General features: G+C 40.8%; 1 protein-coding gene and 1 pseudogene across 8 annotated transcripts in view; both read right to left on the reverse strand.

The window, feature by feature from the left end:
- The window catches only part of LOC140494275 (tubulin-specific chaperone cofactor E-like protein), a 208,227-nt gene that overhangs the window by 164,902 nt on the left and 21,105 nt on the right, over window positions 1-22,220 (reverse strand). For all 8 annotated transcript variants that reach the window (XM_072593555.1, XM_072593548.1, XM_072593550.1 and 5 more), the window contains exons 2-6: window positions 15,576-15,729; window positions 14,267-14,406; window positions 6,504-6,685; window positions 2,881-3,137; window positions 329-455 (exon numbers count right to left, since the gene is read on the reverse strand). In XM_072593555.1, coding sequence (XP_072449656.1) covers window positions 329-455; window positions 2,881-3,137; window positions 6,504-6,685; window positions 14,267-14,406; window positions 15,576-15,729 — 860 coding nt within the window. The remainder of the gene's footprint in view (window positions 1-328; window positions 456-2,880; window positions 3,138-6,503; window positions 6,686-14,266; window positions 14,407-15,575; window positions 15,730-22,220) is intronic.
- Window positions 10,862-10,980, reverse strand: LOC140494277 (5S ribosomal RNA; annotated as a pseudogene).

The raw sequence follows: 22,220 nt of genomic DNA on the forward strand, positions 1-22,220 counted from the left end.
TTAAGGTGAAGGGCAGGATGTTTAGTAGGGATTTGAGGGAACTTGTTTCATCCAGAGGGTTGTGGGAATCTAGAATTCACTGCCTGGAAGGATTATATAGGCAGGAAACCTCAGCACCTTTAAAACGTACATGGATGTCATAACATTCAAGGCTGTGAGTGGAGTGCTGGAAAATGGGATTAATGGAGATAGATCAGCACAGATTTGTTGGGCTGAAGATCCTCCTTCGTACTGTATCACTCTATAAAGCCTCTCTGGCTCATTATCAGATGTAACCTCCCCCTCGCTCAATAAATATTCTCATGACTGATCAAAAGATTATGTTTACCTAGCAATGATGAGTTTGCGTCGTTCCTCCTCAGAATAACTCTGGAGCAAAGGAATTCCTAGAAGCCTCACTTCTTCCAATTTGGGGAATGCTTTGAGTTTATCAATGTCATCCCATGAGCTTAGTCCTAGTGGATAACAGTACTGAATTAGCATCTGCAGTTACCACCAAAGCAGAGTGCTTAATCAAGCTTTGGAACTCACTTCAAATTCATAGCACCTTTTATCAGCTCATGTGATATTATCGGAGAAAAGATTACTTAGATTTAACACAAGTCAGAAAAATGACATCACAAACTTAACCTGGGTAAATTGAAGCCTAGTGACTTCCAACCTAGAGTGCAAAGTCGTGAGGAAATCGCACGAGTTAATGCAATCAAAGCTTTAAATTTGAAAAGTGAGTCTTTGGCTAAGAATTATGCACAAGCTATTCCATTAAAAAAAAATGGGAAGGAAACATAACTGGCAACTACAGTTGGATTTGTCCTGCTTTGTGTACACAGGACATACCTGGACAATTTTTCACATGGTTGGGTATATGCCAGGGGTGTTGGCTAGGGGTACAGCAAGTTCCAGAGCAGAAGCCTTCAGTACTATTGCCAGAATATTGACAGGGACCACTCTCTTTGCAGTATGCAGTGCTTTCAACCATTTCTTGGTATCAGAATGGCTAAAGACTGGTACCTGTGACATTGTGGACCTCTGGAGAAAGTAGAAATGGATTAACCACTTGGCCCTTCAGGTTGAAGATTGTTGTGAATGCTTCAACGTTATCTTTTACACTGATGTGCTAGGTTCCCCCATCATTGAGGATGGGGAACATAAACACAGAACTGCGGATGCTGGAAATCAGAAACAAACAAAAAATTGCTGGAAAAAAACCTCAGGTTTGGCAGTATCTGTGCAGAGAAAGGACAGTTAATGTTTCAGGTCCAGTGACTGGGTTGGAGATATTTATAGAGTCTTGTCCTCCAGTGAGAGTTGTTTAATTGTCTATCACCATTCACAATTGGAGTTGTCAGGACTATAAAGCTTAGATCTCATTCACTGGTTGTGGGATTGCTTAGTTCTGTTTATCGCTTATGATACTTGGTACTCTAGTAATCCTATTTTGTGGATGTAACTTAAAAGGAATGAGAATGGTAATGGCAAAAATTTAAAGAGCATGAAGGAAATGCATAAATTGTTCATTGCTGTTTGGCATAAAAATAAAATAGGAAAGATGGCCAGACCACAGCTATCAAGGAACATTAGGGATTCTATTAGATCCAAGGAAAGGGCACACATAGGGCAAAAAAAAACCCCAAGGATTGGGAGCTGTTTAGATTTCAGCAAAACAGAATAAAGGATTAAGGGAAAAATAGAGTGTAGAAATAGCTTGTGGGAAGCACTCAAACCGAACATAAAAGCTTCTAAAAGACATGTGAAGAGAAAAGGTTAGTTAAGACAAACATAAGCCCCTTATTCAGCTTACGGAAAGGGAAAAAATGTTGCTGTGTCACTTAAGATTCTGGCTCATTATTAAAAGGAAATGTCACCATTTGCTTAGATGGACAAGTGAAAAAAAAAGTGGTGATCAATGTGTTTTGGAATAAAGGCACACGTGTGCATGGTCTACTTTTCATTTATATAAGTGGTTTGAACATAGCCACATGAAGAAGTGCACTAAAAAAAATTGGGGATGACAAAGTGAGGAAGAAAGCAGGAGTATGTAGGTCAACTTGAACTGGGTGATGGACTGGGCAGATATATATCCATCTGACACAGAACTGTGAATTAGCACATCCTGAGGAAAACAGCTTGCAGAAGAGGCATAAAGAGATTCAGAGGAGGAGCATAATGAGTAGTTGTGTAGGTATACAGACAATTAAAATGAAATGCAGATAGAAAAGGAAATACCATGTGGTCATCATTGAAGAATGAAGAGAATTAGAAGAATGTGTCCCTGTGGAGTGCAATTAGAAGATGTGAATGGCCCGAAGACAATGGTTACAAAATAAAGTGCAGCTTTTCCAGGATTTTGTTAGCTTCTGAATCAACAATATTCTCCCAAATGAAATATATAGAGTTCTCAGAGAATAACATGCCCATTCGAAATTTCTGGGATAAGAGATGCTTTGTCTGCGTTAAGATATTACTTCAAGTACACACAGAAATTAGCTTGAAATTAAATCTGGACTTCCTCTTATCAAGTAATGGAATCTCTGACTGAACAGGAAAGAATAAAGCTGTGATCAGTTCAGCAGGCATTCCGTCTAACCCAATAATCCAAAGAATGATTTCCAGTTTTGATGAACAGAAATTGGCCTAAAAAATAGCCCTGTTATTCTACAGGTGTGCCTGAACTAGAGTGTTTACAGTGAGTTCAGACTTTCAGTATTTGGAATATTTTGCTTTCATAACTCAAACTTAACACTAACATTATAGCACAGAGAAAGTAATTCTATAATATATGATGCACTTGCATAAATGCAATCAGCATTTGGAACTTAGCATATTTCAGTTTTATTTGTATTCCAAACAAATGTGAATTGATCTAATTACACGTTATACCTGAGTTATGAAGATTAATTGATCGTAGGTTTTGGAAAAGTCGTGCCAGAGTTCCCTGAGAATCTGTGATGCTGGTCAGGTTGTTGTTTGCCAGGATTAATGTGTCCAAGCCTGGGAACATTTGTCCAAGTTTGTGTACCTCTGCCCAGTCAGTGAGATTATTATCAGTGATATGTAGAAGTCGAAGTGACGGGTAGGAGCAGGACGACAGTGATACTGCCCTGTAGTTATTAAAGCACAGGAAGAGCTCCTCTAACCTGCAATGGAGAAGGCCAAAAGAGAAACAAGAGTGCAAGAGAGGTCAAGAAGGACAGAAGTTTAAAAAACGTACAGGGAGTGAATGGAAATGAGAAAGGAAATAGAGAAATGGAAATGGTTAGTTTCACAACATATACATCATACATTCTACCAATCTATTAATTTGCAGATTCAGAAATGAAAACCCTATGAAAGCCCCTGAACCAGTAAACTCCAAGATTATTCCACACCAAAACCACTGATTCACAAGTTTACTTTTTCATATGTGGGACTACAAACCAATAAATATTATCTGGAATTCCCTCCCCAAGGGCATTGTGGGTGAACCTACAGTATGTGGCATGGAGCGGTTCAATGCAGCAGCTCACTACCATCTTCTCAAGGTCAACCAGGGAGAGGCAATAAAACGTTGGCCATCCAGCAATGTCCACATCTGATGAGTGAACAAAGAATCAAGACCCAGATAACAGTTTACTTTTGGATAGAATCTTGAAGCAAACAGCTACAACAGCATAGTATAGGGATTTCAAACAGTGAACTGAAACTAAACATTGAAATAGAATGATGGAATGAAAGATCAGACTTTGGTTCAGAAACCACATTTGCCTTTTAGGAAATCCAGTTACATTGGAAACTTGTTTGCATTCTCTAGAATTCTCCTGTTGTGCTGAACTTTACACCACATTTTAGACAAAAAGGCTAAGGGCTACTGCAGGCAGCTAGGACAATGTATTCACCACAGAAGAAATAAATAAACTATAACAGATCAGGAACAGAGTATATGCTTACAATACCCTTCATTATTCTACACAAATGGGCGTTAAAAAATATTTGATTCAAACAATATCATGCAAGAGAGGGAAATTATGCCTGACATATGCACTAGAATTCTTTGAAGAGTCTTCAAGCAGAATAGATTAAGAGCAACCAGTGATGTAATATAATATATATATGGATTTCCAGAAGGCATTTGCTAAGGTACCAGACATTGGCAAGTAAGCAAGATAAGAGTGCATGGTATTAGGGTAGCATATTAACATGGATAGATGACTAGCTGATTAATAGAAGATAGAGTGCTGATGTTAAAGGGTCACTTTCAAGATGGCAATTTCTAATCCCCTTGTAGTCACAGGATTATATTTTAATGACTTGGATGACAGAAGTGACTAATATGTTTGCAGATGACAAAAATAGGTGGGATGGCAAGTGGCAAGATTCTACATGAGTCTGCACAGAAACATAGATAAGGATAAGCAAATGGGCAAAAACTTGGCTGATGTAATATAATCTTGGAAAATGTGAGGTTGTGAGAGTTCAGTATTATTTAAAAGGAGAATGACTGCAGACATTTGTATCACAAAGTCACTGTTAGTATCCACATTCAAAACCTTGGTTATCCTCCTTCACAGAGCTACAGAAATGATATCCTTTCCTTACTTAAAAGGGTAGAGACTACACCAAAATGGAGTATGACATAATACAAACATACTGCTTCACAAAATAGCTAAATTAAAAGTTGACTGTACATGCTGCTATTCTGTCCATCAGCATGCTCTCAAACACTGGCTGCTTGTTACAGGTGTCACTTGTACATATCCCTGCAACATCGCTGGAGAACTGGGACCTTATTCATCTTCAGGGCACTTTATGATTATTTGTATAATAATAATGTGTGAGGTTGTGATGAAACAAAAAGACAGCACGAGGCAATGACGCTAATTTAACAAGCCGGTGCAAACACGATGGGATGACACCTTCTGCACTGTCGCACTTCTATGATTCTTATTCAAGTTTGGTACACAGGAGGGAAAGACCAGGAAAAAACAAAAAGAAACAAAATTCCCTAGAATAAAAGATCAACCACCCAAAATTAATAATTGGGTGCAGTTTTAAACAGTTAAGTGCTTGATATTTTTTCAAAAACATCCAGCTAATATTAAACTTGATTCAATAACACTTGGAATTGAGAAAAACATTTCAGAGGATGATGATGATGACGACGACGACGACGACAACGACAACATTAGATAGACAATAGATGTTCACTGAACGAGGATACAACAATATTTTGCTGTTGGTAATAGTAGGAAGCGGCCAATGGGACACATGGGAATGCGCACTTGGTAGACCAGCTCCCTTCCCTATTTACTACTAGGGAAGATACCTTGCTCAAGCTAAAAAGCACGAATAGTCAAAGTTGAAGTAGGATGTTACCCACCTAAACAGTACAATTTATGCAATGGACAGCAAATTGTCATTAGCTGATGTAGCATTGGGATTTTTTGCTTTCAACAACCAGCACTTAAATATCTACACAGGCTCATTAGTGACATTCCAAGATCGGAAAAAGAAAAAAAGAAAGTAACAGGAAATTGGTGGTATCAAGGATACCTTATGCCACTGCTGATTAGTAAACAAGACCATCAGGGAGTGGCAACAAATGCTAGCGTTGATGGCGATGCCCATACTTTGTGACAAAAACATAGGAACATATATTGTACCCAACTTGTGGCGATTATTGGCCCAGTCAGAAACCTCTGGTTGGTTAGTTTAAGAAAAATGGAAAAAGTCAACAACTTCTAGCTTGCTCAAGTACCGAGGATTTATACTGCACAGTTGCATCCGAGATACATTTTTGTGTGGAGTTTATGAAACCATTACAAAAGCAGACTAGAGAAAAGAATGTGGAAAAAAGCATAAATCAAAGAAACCTCAGTGTTTTTGCCTGAGGCATACAAAACACAAAGGTACCAAACACCTCAAGATGATGGGTCTAGAAATTCTTCTTTCAACACTGACATCTAGTGGTAGACTTGCAATTAAAAGAGAAACAATGTGTAATAGACATATTGGAATACACGCAAATATTACCTATCAAGGCAAACTTCAAAAGTATCTTCATCTATAAAGACACAGAATGACATAGGAAAACAGAATAGGAAGAGAGACAGCAGACAGTGGGTGAGTGTGGAGAATTTAGCTCAGATGTAGACAGGGAAGAAAGAGCGTTATACTTTGTTTGAGGAGTGGTGGTTAGGTTAAGGGCAAGAGAATCCGAAGGTGGGTAGGGGAAATAGCTGGTTTGAGGGGAAGGTGTTAGGGGAAATAGAGTGGTGTATTCAGAACCCCCAGAAAGAGAAGTACAAAGTTGAGGAAAAGGATGTGGCTGAAAGTGAGTGGAAAACAGAATACTAGAGAGACAAAACTGTTCTTAGGATGGATGAATTAAAAGCAGTCATATTTCATTTGTAATTAATATTTGCAGTTTCAAAGTGAGAAAGTCTGTAAAAGGGAGAAGACACGGCAATAAACAGTAGAGAATAAAGAAATTCAGGGACAAACATGCATGAGTTACAAGTTCCTACCCTGATAATTCCTGCAACAAAACGTGAACGGTTTCCCATGAAACTTTGGTGTTGTTGAGGACGAGTCTCTGTATTCGAGAGAATGAGGCAGCGCAAGCTGAATCTAAACTGGCCTCAATCAGAGGATTTGAGGTGAGGTTCAGAAATGTGAGCTTGGCAAGATTTGATACAATTTTGCTGATCTGTAAAACATAAAAGGATAGAGTAGCATTAGAACACAAACTGACCTGTGAATAACTGATTACTGTCAAAGGACAATGCAGGTCTAACAAACTATCAACCTAACACTGATGTAATAAGACTCTGAGCACCGCTTCTTTGCCTTTGTCGTTTCTCTGGAGAGCCTACCTTCTTACAATGACCTACTGCTATAAGAAGGATGGGGTTAGGACACTTCAGAGGTTGGAAGTGCATTGTTGGTTGATATGTTTGGTGTCCCACAGTACAATGAGTTCATGACTGTATCCTGTATTTTTGGGTAGATGTAATTTAATCTACAATCTAAACTTTTCATACAGATTCAACCATAGATAAATGCCCCCAGTTAAAATGCAGCTTTGCAGATCAATAACTTATTCTGCTGTCCCACTTCACAAGCTTGATGCCATTACCTTCCTACTCTCCATTCTTCTGATGTCTTTTTTAAAAATCAAATCCTGATATCTTGTCACAATTCAGCTTCATATTAATCTCTCCCTATCACTCAATTCCCTTCATTTTGCTTTTAGCCCTGCTCTAATTACCAAGCCTAGCTTGGTTAAAGTCATAAGCAATATCCTTCTGATTTCCAGGCAGTAAATTGGGTTGGATTGAATGCATTAATCTAAAATGCTTTTTTTAAAATCCAAAAAGATATTGTACACTATTGGCTACACACCATTTTGTGTCTAATTTTCGAAGACAGATGAAATAATCACCTATGCGATCCCTGATTTACAGTCATGTCAAGTGTCTCAGATGAGCTTATATTTCTCAAAACTCCAGTGTTCAAGCACTGTAAAATTTAAAAAGGTCTATAATTTGATTATTAATTCCTCTCACTCACAGAATGGTTACAAAGTACACAAGGCTACTTGACTCGTTCTGTCCATTTGGCCTCTCCACAAGACCAACTTCGCCCTTTTCCTTAGACCTTTCTTTTATATTATGTACCTCTATGTATAAAGTCCAGGATTCTGTATGCCTTTGTTAATGCACTTTCACCGTATTCCCTCCCACCTTCAATAATTTCTGTGCATATACCATAGGTCCCTGTTTCTGCATTCCCTACATATTTCTACTGTTTGGTACATATCACTATGACTCAGTCTTCCTATATAAAAAAAAACATCATTTGTCACTTTTCTGCATTAAATTTTATTTATCACATTTGCCCTTTCTATCAATTGCTATATACACTCTCCACTATTTTGAAACTGAATGTTACATTTGCTGCTTTCCAGTCCTCAGATTTGAACCAAGGTCCATGAATTCTGAGAAGTACTCACAAAAGTACTTACATTCACAAGGAACCTTGAATTTCTTACCTTGAACTTTAACAAACGTCCAACTATGCCCCTTCATGATGCAAATCAATTCAGATTTACCTTTAAACTGGACCCATAATTCCCATATTCTTTTCAAAAACAAATAATACTTCAACAATTTCTCTTCTGGTACCATTTTTCAATTCTGTTTAATCGTCCAATCGATTTTTGACTTTAGGCTTCTGGCTCAGAAGATTCGTACTGTTGTATCAACAGTCTTAAAATGGATCAAAGTTTGGTAGAAGATTTGTAGCTCGGGTGCTCGTTGTTGTGGTTCTGTTCGCCGAGCTGTGGATCAGTGATATCCTTTTAGCTTTCATGATAATTTGGTTGCAACTCCTTTACAATGCCCAGCGAGAAGAGTTAAGTTCCTGGACAGGATTGCCTCATTCCTTTCAGCTTTCAATTCCTTTCTCGTTTATCAAAATTTATACAAACTAAAAATTGGACAATTATATACTTTCTTTGAAAAAGTGTAAAAAGTAAACAATTGTCACCTAAGTATTTTAGGCATCAGTACTCCCCAACTAGTAGCAGAGGTTGGCCTTTGCACATGTTGCCATAGGTACCAACTTACTTGCAGTGGCACTGGATTTAACCGGTGGAAACAACATTTGTATTGTTAGATGACTGAATAACTGAGACACCATCGAGCAAGAACAGGGAGGAAAGGCTGTTATGATAAATGTCAATGTAGCACCTCAACCTCTTGCCATTTGCACTTTGTCCATACCTGCTTCTATAACTAGTTGCATGACTGTTTTACAGCTTGCAACGGGGTTCTTTTGACCAGAGCATGGTCAACAACTAAGCCAAAAAACCTCAGCCTTTTGAACCTCATTCAGATTGATTTTGCCTCTTACTGCCTCAGACTTCACAAGTATCTGCATTGCACTTCTGATAACGAGTCAGCCAGTAGTGGTCAGTGCTAATAATCTACTAAATACAACGAATTGGAAGAAGTTTACATTTCTAAAACACAGGCACTAAGCAGGCTTCTAAATATAGAACAAACAACAGAACAGTACAGCACAGAACAGGCTCTTCAGCCCTCAATGTTATGCCAGCCTTTTATCCTACTCCAAGATTACACTAATCTACATACCCTTCATTGTACTAACTCCCATGTGCCTATCCAACAGACCCTTAAATGCCCCTAATGTATCTGACTCTCCTACCACTGCTGGCAGTACATTCTACACACTCATCACTGTGTAAAGAACCTAACTCTGACATCTCCGTTAAACCTTCCTCCAATCACCTTAAAATTATGAGCCCTCACGACAAACGCTTCCACCCTGGGAAAATGTCTCTGGCTCTCCACTCTATCTATGCCACTCAACATCTTGTACAGCTCTATCAAGTCACCTCTCTTCCTTCTTCTCTCCAATGAGAAAAGCCCTAGCTCCGTCAACCTTTCTTCATAAGACATGCCCTCCAGTCCAGGCAGCATCCTAGTAAATCTCCTCTGCACTCTCTCTTAAGCTTTATATCCTGCCTGCAATGAGGTGACCAGAACTGAACATAATATTCCAAGTGTGGTCTAACCAGAGCTTTATAGAGCTGCAGCTTAACCCACCAGCTCTTAAACTCAATCTCCTGGTTAACGAAAACCAACACCTTCAAAACAACCCTTTCAACTTGAGTGGCAACTTTGGAAGATCTATGGACATGGACCCCAAGATCCTTATGTTTCTCCACACGGTCAATAATCCTGCATTTAACCCTGTATCCTGCATTCAAATTCAACCTTCCAAAGTGAATCACTTCACACTTTTCCAGGTTGAACTCCATCTGCCACTTTTCTACCCAGTTCTGGAACCGGTCAATGTCCCATTGCAACCTATTACAGCCCTCCACACCATCCACAATGCCATCAACCTTTGAGTCATCAGCAAACTTACTAACCCACCCTTCCACTTCCTCATCTAAGTCCTTTATAAAAATTACCAAGAGCAGAGGTCACAGAACCAATCCCTGCAGTACACCACTGGTCACCGAGCTGCAGGCTGAATACTTTCCGTCTACTACCACCTTCTTGTCTTCTATGGGCCAGCCAATTTTGTATCCAGACAGACAGGTTCCCCTGTATGCTATGTCTCCTTACTTTCTGAATGAGCCTACCATTGAGGAACCTTATCAAACACCTTGCCAAAATCCATGTACACCACATCCTCTGTTCTACCCTCATCCTGTTTTGTCACATCCTCAAAGAATTCAATAAGGCTTGGGAAGCATGACCTGCACCTCACAAAGTCATGCAATTAAACTATGGTTTTCAATTAATTATAAATCCTGTCTCTCAGAATCCTCTTCAATATTTTACCCACCACTGATGTTAGACTGACTATGGTTTGTAATTCCTAGGATTATCCCTATTCCCATTCTTGGGCATGGGAATAACATTTGCCATCTTCTGGCACTACTCCAGTGGACAACGAGGACACAAAGATCATCACCAAAGGTGCAGCAATCTCTTCCCTTACTTCCTGTAGTAATCTAGGGTACATCCCATCTGGCCCAGGGGACTTATCCATCCTTATGATTAGATTACTTACGGTGTGGAAACAGGCCCTTCGGCCCAACAAGTCCACACCGACCAACCGAAGCGCAACCCACCCAGGCCCATTCCCCTACATTTATCCCTTCATCTAACACTACAGGCAATTTAGCGTGGCCAATTCACCTCACCTGCATATTTTTGGACTGTGGGAGGAAACCCACACAGACACGGGGAGAATGTGCAAACTCCACAGAGTCAGTCGCCCGAGGCGGGAACTGAACCTGGGTCTCTGGCGCTGTGAGGCAACAGTGCTAACCACTGTGCCACCCACCCTACTGCACCTGGTAACCCCAGGCGGTCTCCCATCCAAGTACTAACCAGGCCTGAGTCTGCTTAGCTTCCAAGATCAGATGAGATCAGGCGTTTTCAGACTAGTATGACCGTAGGCAAATGCTTTATAAAATTTTCAGTACATCCTCCTTCCTAACATCAACCTGTTCTAGCATATCAGCATTTCTGCTGTGCACAGAAATGTCAAGGTCCTTCTCAGTAGTGAATACTTTAGCAAGGTATTCATTAAGAACTTCCTCTACCACCTCCGACTCCAGGCACAAGTTCCCTCCACTATCCCTGATTGGCCTGGCCACCTTTCTTTAATCGTACCTGTCAAGGCTTTTCCAAGCCCTCTTCTAGCTCTCCTAAGTCCATTCCTCAGTTCCTTCCTGGCTGCCTTGTAACCCTCCAAAGTCTTGTCAGATCCTTGCCGCCGCAACCTTAAGTGAGCTTCCTTTTGCCTCTTGACCAGATTTTCCTCACCCAAGGTTCTTTCAAGGTTCTTTCTACCATTCCTTCCTTGCCTCAGTGGGACAAACTTGTCCAGCACAATCAGCAGGTTCTTCCTAAACAATTTCCACATTTCTGTTGTGCATTTCTTTGAAATGCATCTGTTCCCAATTTAGGATTCCTGATGAAGGGCTTTTGCCCGAAACATGGATTTTCCTGGTCCTTGGATGCTGCCTTACCTGCTGTGCTTTTTCAGCACCACACTTCTGACCCAAGTTAGGCACCTCACTTCCTGCCTAATAGCATTGTAATTCCCCCTCCCCAATTAAATACTTTCCCATACAGTCTGCTCCTATCCCTCTCCTTGAGTATAGTAAAGGTCATGGAGTTGTGATCACTATTATCACTGAAATACTCTCCCACCGAGAGATCATTGCCATGCACCAAATCCAATATGGCCTCCCCTCTCGTCAGTCTATCTACATATCGAGTCAGGAACCCTTTCCTGGACACACCCGACTAAAATCGCTCCATCCAAAATACTTGAGCTAAGTAGGTTCCAAATCAATGTTAGGGAAGTTAAAATCACTCACAATAGCCCTGTTACTACTGCATCTTTCCAAATTCTGCCTCCCAATCTGCTCCTCCGTGTCTCTGTTGCTATTTTTTGGGTGGGGGAGTCTGTAGAAAACTCCCAATAAAGTGACTGCTCCTTTCCTGTTTCTGAGTTCCACCCATACGGACTCTGTAGACAAACCACCCCCCCCCCCCCCCCATTGACAATTTCCCTTTCTGCAGCTGTGCTACTATCCCTCATTAACAATGCCACATGAGTTTAATATCAGTAGTAGGGAAACATTTGGAGAAAATACAGGAGATGGAAATGAATCTGTTTAGATAGACCAGGTTTAATCAGGGAGAGTCAACATGGGTCTGTCAGACGGAGGTCACTGTTAACAAATCTAGTGGAATTTTTCAAGGAGGTGACTGAGTATGAAAGAGGGTAGGGAAAATGCAGTTCATATGGATTTCGGCAAGGCCTCTGACAAGGTTTCACATGAGAAACTAATAACAAAAGGTAAAAGCTCATGCAGTTCAGGGCAACTTGACAAGTTGAACCCAAAATTGGCTTAATGGCAGAAGACAAAGGGTAGTTGAAAAGCTGTTTGGGAGACTGATTAGAGCCTGGTGGGCAGTGCTACATACATCCTTTAATGTTTGTGATATTCATAAAAGATGTAGATGGCAATTTTTGGCTGGGGAAATAGTTAAGTAAATTTGTGGATAACACAGATTGGCTGGGTGGCCTACAGTGAGGGGGAAGGTACTTGATCACAGGAGGATATCAATGGATTGGTCAGCTGGGCAGACCAGTGGCAGATATAAATTAATATTTATTCTATGCTTTAGAAGAAGGGAAAAGACAAGGAAGTACTCGCTGAATAGCGAGACATTAGAATAGCTCAGAGGATCAAAAGGATCTTTCCAACAGATCCCTGAAGGTGGCAGGATAGGATAATAAGGCCATTACATGGCAAACAGGACACTTGCAGTTATCAGTTGTGGCATCGATTATGAGAGCAGGGAGGTCATGTTGGAGCTTTACAGCACTTTGATTAGGCTGCAGAGAGAGCATGGAACGCAGCTTTAGTCACAATATTATAAGGAGGATGTGAATGGACTGGAGGAGGATGAAAAGCGAGTTCACTAGAATACTGCCTAGGATGGTGTATTTCAGCCAAGGACAGGAGCTTGATAAGCTCGCGTTTCTCTCTTTGTAGTAGAAAAGGGGAGAGGATCCGATGGAGTTGCACAAGATTAAGAGGGGCATGCAGCTGTTCCCTTTAGTCGAAGGGCCAATAACAAGGAGGAATAATTTTAAGGTGAAAGGCAGAACAAAAATATCTCAGCCAGAGGAGGTGGTCTGCACTGCCTGGGAGAGTAGTTGACATGAAATATCTCAAGTTTTTATAAAATACTTGGATGAGCACTTAACGTCATAACACTCAAGGCTATAAGTCTATGGCATGACAGTGGGACTCGTGTAGGCAGTACATTTTTGGCATGACAGACTCTACAGTCTGAAGGGCCTTTTCTGTACTGTATGATTCGGTGTATAAAGAAGAGTGAGAAGGTTGATGGTTTAGGGAGATTTCCAGAGGAGTAGGACAGCTATAAACTCTAATAAGAGAAAAAAAGGGAACAAGGTAAAGTTTAATAAAATGGAGAGAATTAGATACATTGATCCCAGAGACGGTAAAGACTTTAAGGCCATACACAAGATCCTTGATGTTTTAATCAGTTAACACAATGCAAATAGTTTAGTAAGAAAGACTAGCCAGATGCCTGGGTCAGTTTCTGGCCTTCACTGAGTTAACTGGTCTGAACGGAGGTACCTACAGAATTGGAAGAGCAAAATCAAAGTTTCTGTTTCTGATCACATCCAAATGATCACTGATGTAGGGTTTGTCTGAACATTAAGACACAGTTGAGCTTAGCTGTGACGCCATTGTGCAGTCAAATTCTGGGCAACACTCACATATATGATCTTTACTGGGACATGGCACCAGGGCCAGGTGTAAACAGTTCTGAAGAAGGTTCCACACTCAACAAGTTAGTTTGCTGATTTTCTCCACAAATGCTGACTGATCTGCTGTGTTCCCAACCTTTGCTGTTTTGTATGACAATTATTGCCTTGCAACCACAGGCCATCAAGGAGCTGGTCCCTGTAGGAAAGGAGGGAATCAAGGGGAAAAAAACAAAAGAAAAGAAAGAGCTACAGAGTAAAACAAAAACATGGGAAAGGAAAAAATGGTTAAATTGCAGAACTAAGAGTTTAAAGTGCGCTGTTACCTTTTTAGTGAAATAGCCTATGAATAATACAGCAACACTTGACAGTGTGTGGAACCTACCAGCTGTGCTCAGTAATTCTTGGTTCATAACCTATTTACCTCGTACCAGTCTTGTAGATTATTATCAGACAGGTCGAGTTCAGAGACATGCGAGCAGAAGGCAGCAATATCGCTTTCCTTTCCAGCAGTTGTAATTCCACAACCATCCAGCACGAGGATAGTTGGGAGATTCAGGCGTGCTAAAGGAAATGAAAAATTCAAAATCAGTTCTGAATGTAAGTGACCAATAGCAGATTATTAATAGCAGATAATGTACCTACCATTTGCTACCTGCTAGGAAGCAATGAATGGGAAAGTAAAGCAACTTGCAGTTTCACTTCTTTTCAAATATTACCATAAGTCGCCTGCAAGAGAATAATTTATTTCCAACAGCGGCAACCAAAAATACACAAGATGCAAAAGCAGCAAAGCATAGGTAGAAGCACGAGCAATTTTTTTTTAAAAACTGACATTTGCACCGAGGTACTTGCACCTAAGATGGCACCATTAAAGGCAGCCATTGTAAAAACCTTTCACAGTACATCTGCACTGGAGTACAAGTAACAGTAAAGGATATTCACACATGTATCTCAAACAAATACCAACCGTAATGTATGCATAGAAAAAAGAAAACTTTGGGATGGGTCAGAACAAAAGATAAATCTGATGGGATTCTTTCTAGGTGGTGTGTAATGACATCCACAGCTGTGGGCAACTATGCATATACACTTTCCAGAAAAGTGCATGTGCACAATTCCAGATACTGTGTCATGCAAAATGTACATGACCTCACGTGCAAGTACCACACTGCACATGGACATTGAAGCACACGCTTTTGAAAAGAATTGTCTGCTGACACCTACAACTGTGCATGCAGCCAATCCAGAAATGTACATACTCATGGTTTCAGACACATGCAGCATCACATAAAATTTAAGTATGACACTAGACAAAATGTTGCACTGAGCAGAGGCAGAGAAGTGTGTTTTTGAAATCAGGAGGGATAGGGGAGATCAGAAATTTCCTCGACTTCTCTCTCCCTCACGTTCTCTTCTCCACACCCTGTGTCTCACACCTGCCATCCTCAATCTGCCTTGTCCTCACTCCCTGACGTTGAATCTTGCGTCAAAACTGCATTTCCCTGTGCACTGCAGATTTTGTATATGAAGTCTATGTAAATTAGACGTCTGGAATCCTGCACATGCACATTTGGTGTTTAGGCACATGTGTAGTTGAGGGTGCAAGCAGATACTCCTTTCCTTAAACTGCCCTCATTCCTTAATTCTGGAGGGTCAGTAGTTGGTTACAGCCCACAAACAGGAACTGATGAGGTGGATGTGACAGCAAACAAACATGAAGTTTCACTTACCTTTCACAGGTGAGCCCTGTGGCCCTGCAGAGGTGTGGATGCCAATGCCCATTCCTCGTCGATATGGAAAATTTTCTGGGCTGTACTTTTCACAAATAACCTCGACAAAACTACGTCCACCAGTGTGACTCATTTTCCAAATGGAGATAGCGACCTGAAGATTATAGGGACACAAAACAGAGCTGCTAAAGAAATATCTGTCACATATTGATTAATGGAATAGAGGCACAGCTTTAAAAAGAGCCAGAATTACCAGTTTAATTTCTAAAACATCACATATTGCTTCAATATATGAGCAATCGGGTGTAATCACCCTGTGTTAAAATATTAAAAGCCATGCAATCTGGTTGATCTACAGCATAGAAAAAGTCAATCAACCTATTGCACTACCACCAAAAACACGTAACTATTCACATCCCATTTTGCAACACTTGCCACAGAAGCCTTTTATGCCGTGGCATCATAAGTGCACATCGAAGTACTTTACGTGATATCTGATGGGATAGTTTTGCTTGAATATGAAGTTCAATACATCTGCAAAAATATTCATATAACTGGATATCTTCTAATGTGCAAATTATTAAACTTCAGAAGTTGAGAGTTTCCATATTGAAAATAGATTCATTGCAATAAGATGAGAGGAACAGAAAACAGACCATGGCTTGGTGACACAAACAATCAGACACAAACAAAAGTAGATGCCCATGAACTTTGTTAAGGAAATCCTAAACAATAAAGATGCTGATAAACTAAGTCACCATACATTTAATTACCCTACTTCAATCAACTAGAAATCTTCAATCACAAAAGCTTATCTACACGTTGGGTCAATGTTAGAAATGACACTTAGAACTGCAAATGCTGAAAATCTAAACCAAAAATAAGCAAATTGCCAGAAAACAGTCACCATACGAAACATAATAGACACCTTTAAAAAATTAGTTTTGGATGAAAAGTTTTAAAAACACATTCGAAAATGTACAGATGTTACATGTCAGCAATGGTGAAGGATCAGAGGATAAAAGCAAATTACTGCGGATGCTGGAATCTGAAACCAAAAGAGAAAATGTTGGAAAATCTCAGCAGGTCTGGCAGCATCTGTGAGGAGAGAAAAAGAGCGGACGTTTTGAGTCTAACTGACATTTTGTCAAAGCTTTGACAAAGGGTCAGTTAGACTCTAAATGTCAGCTTTCTTCTCTTACAGATGCTGCCAGACCTGAGATTTTCCAGCATTTTCTCTTTTGGTGAAGGATCAGAGGACAGGCGAAACAAAGACACGCATGAGAATTCTTAGAGACATGGCATTCTAACCAAACTTCCATCAATAAACACATCAATTTAGATCCTATCTACCCTCCCTTGAGAAAAAGAACAGGAAATTACATCACCCACCTTAAGAAACCAAGACCAATAAGTAGAGATGCAGGACATACCACCAGCATTTCACCGGAGACTCACTGATGTTGCCTAGTATGGTGACGAAACATCTGAAAACACTTCCAAGCTCAGCGAGCTAACTTACAAACCTATCCACATATTGTTCAACTTTGTGGAGAAAGTATTTGCATTTGTTTATACCACACACTCCACAATTATGTAAAATCATAAACAGGGTCATATGACAATCATGCTCCATTTGAGCACCAATTTTATTTCCTTCAACCACTTCTTGTGGTAGGAGTTCTACATTCTCAATAAACTTTGGGTAAATCATTGTAAATTTCTGCACTCACTGTTTGATGCATTGATTTTTCACAAATGGATAATCAGTCTAAACTCATGGGGGATTTTACAAAGAACGCCCCTTTTCATGAAGAGACAAACCTACAGGTTGTATTCATTCTTTCTGAGTAGTCCTGGTATGCTTGCAGAACTTTTTGGAACTCTTCAGTTCTCAGGATATTTGAAACTGCTTCACAGCCACTTTAAATTTAGTGTCATTGTCAACACCTGTATATCAATAATGACATGACAGACGTGCAATTAAGTAGCTTCATGTTATGGACTTTTGATGACTGAACAGACCAACTTGAAAGAGGCAGATGCTGCAACAAGTACAACATTGAACAGGCATTACTACTTCTGACGTTGATGCCCACAAGTGAGAAACTCCTCTCCATCTAAACCTCTAACACTATAGCAGTCGCAGTCGATGTTTGGAAAGTTCAAATCCCCTATTATAACCACTCTATTATTCTTACAGATAGCTGAGATCTCCTTACAAGCTGGTTTCTCAATTTCCTTCTGACTATTGGGGGGTGGGTGGGGTGAGTCTACAATACAATCCCAATAAGGTGATCATCCCTTTCCTATTTCTCAGTTCCACCCAAATAACTTCCCTGGGTGTATTTCTGGGAATATCCTCCCTTAGCACAGCTGTAATGCTATCCCTGATCAAAACTGCCACTCTCCCTCCTCTCTTGCCTCCCTTTCTATCTTTCCTGTAGCATTTGTATCCTGGAACATTAAGCTGCCAGTCCTGCCCATCCCTGAGCCATGTTTCTGTAATTGCTATGATATCCCAGTCCCATGTTCCTAACCATGCGCTGAGTTCATCTGCCTTCCCTGTTAGGTTCCTTGCATTCCTACCTTGTCCCTGCCTGCCCTGACTGTTTGACTCACTTCTGTTCTCAGCTGTGCCCGTCTCAGATCGATCTCTTTCCCCACTATGTCCCTGGATCCCACTGCCCCCACCTTACTAGTTTAAATCCTCTCAAGCAGTTCGAGCAAATTTCCCTACCAGTATATTAGCCCCCTTCCAATTTAGGTGCAATCCGTCCTTCTTGTACAGGTCACTTCTACTCCAAAAGAGATTCCAATGATCCAAAAATGTGAATCCTTCTCCCATACACCAGCTCTACAGCCATGCATTCATCTGCTCTATCCTCCTATTCCTGCCCTCACTAGTTTGTAGCACTGGGAGTAATCCAGATATTACTACCCTTGAGGATCTCCTTCTTAAATTTCTACCTAACTCTCTGTATTCTCCCTTCACAGTCTCAACCTTTTCCCTACCAATGTCATTGGTTCCAATGTGGACAATGACCTCCTGCTGGCCCCTCTCCCCCGTGAGAACATTCTGCACCCTCTCTGAGACATCCTTGATCCTGGCACCAGGGAAACAACACACCATTCTGCTTTTTCTCTGCTGGCCACAGAAACGTCTGTCTGTACCTCTGACTACAGAATCCTCTAACACAATTGATCTCTTGGAAGCCGATGTACCCTCGTTGTATTAGAGCCAGTCTCAATACCAGAAACTTGGCTGTTTGTGCTACTTTTCCCTGAGAAACCATCACCCCCTACGTTTTCCAAAACAGCATACTTGAAATGGGTATATCTACAAAAGACTCCTGCTCTAGCTGCCTACCTCTTACCCTTCCTGGAGTTAACCCATCTATGTGACTGTATCTGAGACTTGCCCCCCTCTTCCTATAACTGCCATCCATCTCATACTGCTGCAAATTCCTCATCGCTTCTCTGTCTCTCCAACCGATCCACTCGATCTGATAAGATTCACATCCAACAGCATTTATGGCAGATATAATCCGCAGTAACCCTTAAACTCTCTTTAAACTCCCACATCTGACAAGTAGTACATATCACTGCAAAGGCCATTTTTGCTCCTTCACAATCTACAGACCCAGAAAATAACACTGTCTTACTCCTCTACAAACACTGCCCCAGGTTAAATTAATAGCTATGGCTTATATTTTAAGTTTAAATAAAGAGACTTATCTCCAAAAACATATAATCAAGAAAGAACCCACTATACTCACTACTGCAGCCTTTCTCTTGGACAGACTTAAAACATAGCTCCTTGAAAGTGGAGTCGCAGGTAGATAGGATAGTAAAGATGATGCTTGGTATACTTATTGGTCAGAGTATCGAGTACGGGAGTTGGGAGGTCATGTTGCGGCTGTACAGGACATTGGTTAGGCCACTGTTGGAATATTGCGTGCAATTCTGGTCTCCTTCCTATTGGAAAGATATTGTGAAACTTGAAAGGGTTCAGAAAAGATTTACAAGGATGTTGCCAGGGTTGGAGGATCTGAGCTACAGAGAGAGGCTGAACAGACGGGCTGTTTTCCCTGGAGCGGAGGCTGAGGGGATAGAGGTTTACAAAATTATGAGGGGCATGGATAGGATAAATAGGCAAAGTCTTTTCCCTGGGGTCAGGGAGTTCAGAACTAGAGGGCATAGGTTTAGGGTGAGAGGGGAAAGATATAAAAGAAACCCAAGGGGCAACTTTTTCACGCAGAGGGTGGTACATGTATGGAATGAGCTGCCAGAGGATGTGGTGGAGGCTGGTACAATGCAACATGCAAGAGACATTTGGATGCGTATATGAATAGGAAGGGTTTGGAGGGATATGGGCTGGGTGCTGGCAGGTGGGACTAGATGGGATTGGGATATCTGGTCGGCATAGACGGGTTGGACCAAAGAGTCTGTTTCCACGCTGTGCATCTCTATGACTCTAAGTGAGGTCATATTTTGACATTGTCTGGTATTGCCTAAATACAACAATCGATCTTTAGCACCTGCATAGCACAAGTGCAAGAACCACTGATGTGGAGCTTTAGCTATCTGAATTATCTTCTGGCTATGATTACATTGCTATATATGAAACCCTTGGGATACATTCATCTTGTGTCCTACAAATGTGTCTGACTGAGCAGCCACCTCTGCTTGATGAGTGCAACATATTTGGGAATATGTAGGTACATTTGGGAATATGTAGATACACAGAAAATAGGAATAGGCCAGTCTGCCCTTTAAGTCTGCTCTACCACCCAATATGATCAATGCTGGTCAGCCAATGTAGCACCCTATTCTTGCTTCAACCCACTCCCCAGCCACCCCATCCTTTGATCCCTTTAACTCTGAGAATTATACCCAATTCCTGTTGCAAATACTCAATGTTTTGGTTTCAACTGCTTTTCTGTTGCAGAGAATTCCACAGGCTTATCACTCACTGGGGGAAGGAATTTATCATTTGCCTTCAAGAGGACAATGACATTCATGTTTTTCAGCTTCTCTGATATTCTAAAATACACAGCAAACACTAAAAATTGCTCCCAAACACTGAGGATGTCACCTAGACAGGGGACGAAACATCTACAACACAAATTCCCAGCTCGGCGAACAGAACCACAACAACGAGCACCGGAGCTACAAACCTTTGCACAAACTTTGAACTAAAAATTAAAGTTGAGCTTCTCATAAATAGTCCATTTTTGACAGCCATACACAATACTAAGAACCAGCAAATAAAAATAGAAGAAAATGCTGGAAACACTGAGCAGGTACAGCAGCATCTGTGGGGAGAGGGAGACCTTTGTCAATTTGAAACATTGACTCTCTTCTCCTTTCAACAAATGCTGCTAGATCTAAAAAACAAGGGTTATTGCCTCATTTAGGAGACTATACAGAATTGAGAATAAATCTCTTCACAGTGTGTACTGAACCTGCGGAACTCTAACACAGAAAGCTGTGGAAGACAAGGCACTTTATAAATTTAAGAAAGAAACCGATTTCTAGACACAAGGCATCAAGCGCATAGGGAGTTAGCAATACAATACCATTCAGGTAGAGGATCAAGCATGACCATGTTGAATGGCAAGTAGACTCAGCTGGATGGCCTACTTTTGCTTCTAATTTCCATCTGTTGAGCATTTTCAGCATTTTGCCCAAGTCAGCCAAAGGTGATGGCTGCCTTAACATTTATACTGAGCTTTGTCTCTAGCATTGTTATTTAGAATGACCAGGGGTAGAGATAATGAGCTGATTTTCAATTCTTAGGTAATGGACAATAAATTACAAACAGAAACAGAGACACAGAAACAGAAGATGGATGGAGTAGGCCATTCAACCGCCGAGCCTGCTCTGTCATTCGATGTGATCAGAGTTGATCAAAGAGCTTAATCTTGCCTTCCTCCCATATCTGTAGATAAAGAAATTTCTTAACTCCGTCTAAAAAGCTTTACCTCTTATCATAAACCATAGTTTTGAACTCCTCTACAATCAGGCATATCATTCCTGCATCTAACCAGTCTAATCTTGCTTGAATTTTATAGATTTCTGTGAGACTTTCCCTTCATTCTTCTAAACTCCATTGAATACAATTCTAATCAATTAAATTTCTCATGCTAGTCTTAGAGACAGCGAGAACTGCAAATGCTGGACAGTCAGAGTGGATAGAGAGTTGTAAAAGCACAGCAAGTCAAGCAGCAGAGGAGGAAGGAGGAGGGAAGTTGATGTTTCAGGTCAGAACCTTTCATCAGTACTCTATTTTTTCCTGATGAAAGGTTTCTGAGTGGAAATGTCGACTCCCCTCCTCCTATGTTAGTCTTGCCACCCCAGGAATCAATGGTTTATCTTCACAGCACTCCTCCTATAGTAAGGATATGCTTTGTCAAATATGGAGACCAAAACTGCATACAATATTCTAGGTGTGATCTCATCATTACCCTGCACAATTACATTTCTGATGAAGTGCTTACACCCAAAACATCAATTCTACGCCTTGGATGCTGCCTGACTTGCTGTGCTTTTCCAGCACTAGGCAAAAGTGAGGACAGGAGATGCTGGAAACCAGAGTTTAGATCAGAATGGTGCTGGAAAAGCACAGGTCAGGCAGCATCC

Source organism: Chiloscyllium punctatum, chromosome 23 (assembly GCF_047496795.1).
Source record: "Chiloscyllium punctatum isolate Juve2018m chromosome 23, sChiPun1.3, whole genome shotgun sequence".
In the NCBI taxonomy this organism is placed as follows: Eukaryota; Metazoa; Chordata; class Chondrichthyes; order Orectolobiformes; family Hemiscylliidae; genus Chiloscyllium; species Chiloscyllium punctatum.